This window comes from Hordeum vulgare, chromosome 4H, assembly GCF_904849725.1.
Source record: "Hordeum vulgare subsp. vulgare chromosome 4H, MorexV3_pseudomolecules_assembly, whole genome shotgun sequence".
NCBI lineage: Eukaryota > Viridiplantae > Streptophyta > Magnoliopsida > Poales > Poaceae > Hordeum > Hordeum vulgare.
This window is the reverse complement of record NC_058521.1, coordinates 508271190-508276335: the sequence shown is the minus strand read 5'-3', so window position 1 is coordinate 508276335 and position 5146 is coordinate 508271190. Positions and strand designations below refer to the sequence as shown.

The window sequence follows — 5146 nt, the reverse complement described above, 5'->3', positions numbered from 1 at the left end:
CTATATTTACAAAGCTGGGATAGAGCCCATTTAAAAAAAATATGAACTTGGGATTTCAATTCACATAAAATTTTACATAGCATGGCAGTTTAATCATACATTTTTCATATTCTTACATTTTTTGGAACGGATGAACTTGAGAAACTATAGACGAGTATCTAAAATTTCTATGGTGGATTCCACACGCTTCCTTTCTTATAACAACTCATAGAAGAGTCGACATAATGGTCAAATTGTCACAATAACCATCAATATGAAGATTCTATATAAAAAACACTCTAGTAGAGTCGCCATCCGGTGCCACAACGGTAAAAAAAAAGCGCTAGTGATAGCTACCATCTCCGTTGCTCTTAGGTTTTCTTGGCGAGGAAACTTAAAGGCTTTCGTTGCATAAAAGCAAAGACTAGTTATTTGAAGTTGCCACATCTCCTTGAAATAAACTTTCGTCCCGCTTTATTTATAAAGCAAAAAAAAAACACAATCAAAAGATACAAAATGATGAAGTAGTCTTCTTACAAAGCCGATCCTATGATATCTGATCACGCAGAACACACCAGCAAAAAGCACATGAAAATCTAAATACACTTGATGCTACAAGCTAGAACATCTAAGCTCCACGACAATGTCACCAAGAGGGAGAATTACGCAGAGCGTTGCTGTTGTCAAGTTCACCGGACAATGGTCTTCACCTTGATCCATGACATGAAGAGAAGAACCATGACGACGTCTTCAAAAAAAGCGTGACACCCACGAGTGACACGTCGTTAGCATCAAGGCACGGAGCTTTCGCTCGACAACTCCTTCGTGCCACCATGAGGCCGCGAGGATGGACACGGTGATGTTAGATTCTCATATCTAAATATAAAACGCTTCCTCCATACGAGAGATGGCACGTTCAATCCAGTCGCTGCAGCAACTTCCCTTGCCCACACAACCTTGAAGGAGACCCACCACCTGCGTGATTATGCTCGTAAGAGAGCAACCCATGTGTACTGCCGTCCCCATTCCTGTCGCAACGCATCATGTGTCACTCACATCAAAATACACTCAACCACGATGGTAAGAACGACGATACCCCATCTACTTTTAACCCGACATCAGTCACCGACGCCGATCCGCGCAGACTCAACGATATCACGACCACGAAGCACCATACCCGCGAGGAGAGCATGAACACCATCCGCAAAGTGCTGTTGGGGCAAAAGGCTTCGCCACTACGAGCAGCAACTTATGTTTAAAGCACACAAGATAACGCATTGCCTTCGGGTAAAAGAAAAGAACGATTTGGACTAGTGATATCTTGTGTAGCCGCATATCTTTATGTAAGTGGAGACCTGCATCGCAGGATGGAAGTCCTCGTCAAGACGCACCCCGGTCGACCGGAGAAGATGGACGATTCTACCAGGTGTGTTCACGTTGTGGATGAAAGCCAGTCCAAGAATGATGGCATTTGCTTATTCGAGTACCCGCGGAACTCGAGAAGCATCAGCCCTCGCTTTCCTCGTTGCTGGCGCTGCCGGGCAAAGTGAGTGCCCGTGGAAAACGACCCAAAAGGCACCGGATACCGAGCATCCAACGAACTTTATCATCTTTCTGTACAATTATAAAAACTTGCAGCTGCTCAAGAGGTTTTGTGCCCATCCATCTGGAAATTCGGCGGTACACAGAGGCAAGATCTCATGGGCAGGCCCGTACAAAATGGCATGGCTCCATAAACAGACAAAAGTTTACATTAGATTTAGTTGAAGAGAATGCAGCAGCTACACAAAAGTTACACTGGAACTACTACAGTAATACTACTAGAGTTTCTCCGCTTTTGTCATGTTTGGACCTTTCTTTCCGTTGCTCCCGCGGCAACTGGCGTTGCCCGCGAAAGCAAACAAACTGCTGTCACTGTACTCTATATAGGACTACTGTCTCACTGCCTGCGCTTTAATCGATCTCAGCAGAGAAAAAGGCCCTACGTAATTAAACTACTGCGGCCTGCCACCTTCAATGCGCAGCGCCCCCGACCGCAACCGTTACCACCGCAGTCCAACTCTCTCTGACTTCTGCTCACTCGCCACTGCCTTATCGCCAACCGCTCTGGGCACTTGTCAATCACATGGGCTGCAGCCACGTCACCACGATGGGGCTCCGGACGTCGTGCCCGCGGCCGTCTGACCAGACGAGGTGCCCGTGCACCGGCGCCGCCGTAGAGGGAGCGGACGCCGCCGACACCGTCACCGCGAAGCTCTGCTTCTTCACGGACGGGGAGAATACGAGCTTCTCCGGCTTCACCGCCACGGACGCGCCGCCGCTCGCCATCTCCACGCGCGCCTTGTACGTCGCGGACGCCTCGGCGCCGACATTGGTCGCCGTGCGGATCACCGTCTTCGACTGGTTGTTGCCGTAGAGCACCACCGAGATTGACGGGTAGTTCAGGTCGGACCCTGAGGGCTTCCTGCTCGTCGCGGCGGGGCACGACACGGGCTTGTGCGTGATCACCTCGATCGCGTTGGCCGCGTACCCGATGCTGCACATGAACGCCACGTAGTCCTCGTCCCCGATGTCGTACACCAGCCCCGGGTCCAGGGCCTTGCCCAGCGCGATGTGCCCCGCGCCGTAGTCGAGCGGCGTCGCGGCGCGCCCGGGCTCGGCCTCGTCCGCCACGGCGCCGCCGCGGTTGTCGGTCACGATGGCCGTGGTCATCAGCGCCGAGCGGATCACCGCCGGCGACCATCCAGGGTGCGCGGACCGGAGCAGCGCCGCGGCGCCGCTCGCGTGCGGGCACGCCATGGACGTACCCGACAGGATGTTGAACTCCGTCCGCCGGGCGTCGGCTTCCAGGCCGGTTGGACCGGTGGCGCCCGTCCACGCCGCGAGGATGTTGACGCCGGGAGCGATGAAGTCCGGTTTCAGGATTTCCGGGACGAGTCCGTTCGGCCCGCGCGCCGAGAAGGAGGCCACCAGGGGAGCCGGCTTGACGCCGATGACCGTGCCCCGGAACACAATTGTTGCGGTCGGGTTGGTGGTGTTGGCAGCATACGCCTTGAGCGCGTCGCCCTCGTTCTCGCCCACCGAGCAAGCAGGGAGGACGTGGGCGTCTCCTACCAGACCTTCGCCGTTGGCCTCTCCGTTGGCAAGAACCATGGCCGCACCACCAGCATCCTTGACAACCATCCCCTTGGCCACGCGTGGGCTGCTCCCGCGGTCGCAGATGACAATCTTGCCGGCCACAAGCGACGGGTCGATGGAGTTCTCCATGCACAGCGAAGCTGACAGCCCACCTGACCTCCCGGGGTAGTACAAAGACAACATTGTGTTGTTGGCCAGGGGCTTGCCGGAGTAGAGGGACACTCCTGACATGCGCCTCCCGTCGCCGAGCACAATCTCCGCGGGGAAGTTGCGGTCGATGGTGCCGGCGCCCACGGTGGCGATCCACGGGGCGAGGTTGGTCACTGACATGGGAGCGGGCCCTTCGTTTCCTGCGGAGGTGGCCACGAACACTCCCCGCGAAACGGCGCCGTACGAGCCGATGGCAATTGGGTCAATATAGAACGGCGACACCGCGCCGTTGCCGCCGCCTATGGACACGGAGATGACATCCACGCCGTCCGCGACGGCGCGGTCGAAGCCGGCGAGGATGTCGGAGTCGAGGCAGCCGGCGCCCTTCCAGCACACCTTGTACGCGGCCACCCTGGCCTTGGGCGCGACGCCCTTGGCCACCCCGGAAGCGTACCCCTCCATGCTCGCCGCGTAGGACACGCTCCCGGCGGCCGTCGTGGCCGTGTGCGTCCCGTGCCCGTCGGCGTCGCGCGGCGACATGTACTCCACGGACCCGTTAGACGCCGCCGCCTCGACTCCGTAGTGCGCTGCGTGGCCCTGCGAGAAGAACCGCGCGCCGACGAGCTTCTTGTTGCACGAGGAAGCCAGGAACGCGGGCCCCGCGTCGCAGCCGCCGCGCCACCGGGCGGGGACGGGCGAGAGGTTCCTGTCCGACAGACTCCGGCGCTCGGGCCACACGCCGGTGTCCAGCACCCCGATGATGACGTCGGAGCCGTAGTCGGCGAGCGACCACAGCCCCAGGCGCGCGCGGAGGCCCATGAACTGCGGCGAGCGGGTGGTGTGCAGCTGGCGCACCCGGTCCTCGAACGAGGCGAGCACGGCCGGGTGGCGCCGCAGCTCCTCGGCGCGGGACGCGGACAGCGAGGCGGAGAAGCCGTGGAAGACGGTGCCGTAGACGTGGAGAGGCTCGAGCGGGGCGTCGGCGCTGGCCGCCGACGCGAAGGCCGCGGAGGAGTACCAGTGCGCGTGGGTGGGGAACACCGACGGCTTGGCCCGGTGGTCGACGCGGAAGATGTACGTCTTCCTCGTCTGTCCACCGCTGCTGACCCCGAGCACGGTTCGCGACAGCGCCGGGGTGAGCACGAGGAGGAGTAGCAGGAGGCGGCGGTGGGCGGCCATTGGTGAGATGGACGACGGACGGTGTCGTGGGGCGGGGCGGTGGTTCGCGGAGTTTATGGCGAGGCAGTGGGGAGGTTGTGGGGAGGGAACAGGGAACGGGTCTTTGCGCGGTGCGTCGTGGGCTCGTCGTACCAGGTTGCAGTTATGACGCGTCACGTATCCGCTCCCTACATCCGTAGCATGGTTAAATGCTGCCGCTTGGATCGGATGGACGGGTGTGTAGGCGTGTAGCGACCGTGCGGGCGCCATGGCCGACGGTGTGTTGGGTGTGGGTGGGGCGAGTGTGAGCGTGTGACCGCCTGAGTGTTGTACCGTAGCGTCACTCTCATATTGAATCTGGACAGGAATCCCGCGTATGGCGATATAGTCTGGGGTCCGCATCTTTGGCGCGACCCGGCAACCCCGATCGACGGGTCATCAACGCCAGGGCTGGGCGGAAAGCTTGTAGTTATGTGATACACTGATGATGTTTTAGTGCCCACAACCATTGTACGGTCTGTTCCACGAGTTCATTGCACATCGTGTCATATGAAAAAAGGTTCATATGGATTCTGAGGACCGATGAATGGTCCTGGGCTAAAGCACTTGTGCACCAGGGAGGGCCAGGGCATTGCACATCAGTTGCAAGGTGTAGATTGGACCCGTAGAACGCGCGAGAAAGGAGGGAGCGTGCTTTTGTGGTAAAGTGAACGTTGGGGAT

General features: G+C 58.2%; 1 protein-coding gene across 1 annotated transcript; it reads right to left on the bottom strand.

The window, feature by feature from the left end:
- Window positions 1-1692: 1692 nt before the first annotated feature.
- On the bottom strand, window positions 1693-4884 carry LOC123449179 (subtilisin-like protease SBT1.6). The gene has a single exon (XM_045126290.1). The coding sequence runs from the start codon at window positions 4825-4827 to the stop codon at window positions 2101-2103; it is 2727 nt and encodes a 908-aa protein (XP_044982225.1). The 5' UTR covers window positions 4828-4884; the 3' UTR covers window positions 1693-2100.
- Window positions 4885-5146: the final 262 nt, after the last annotated feature.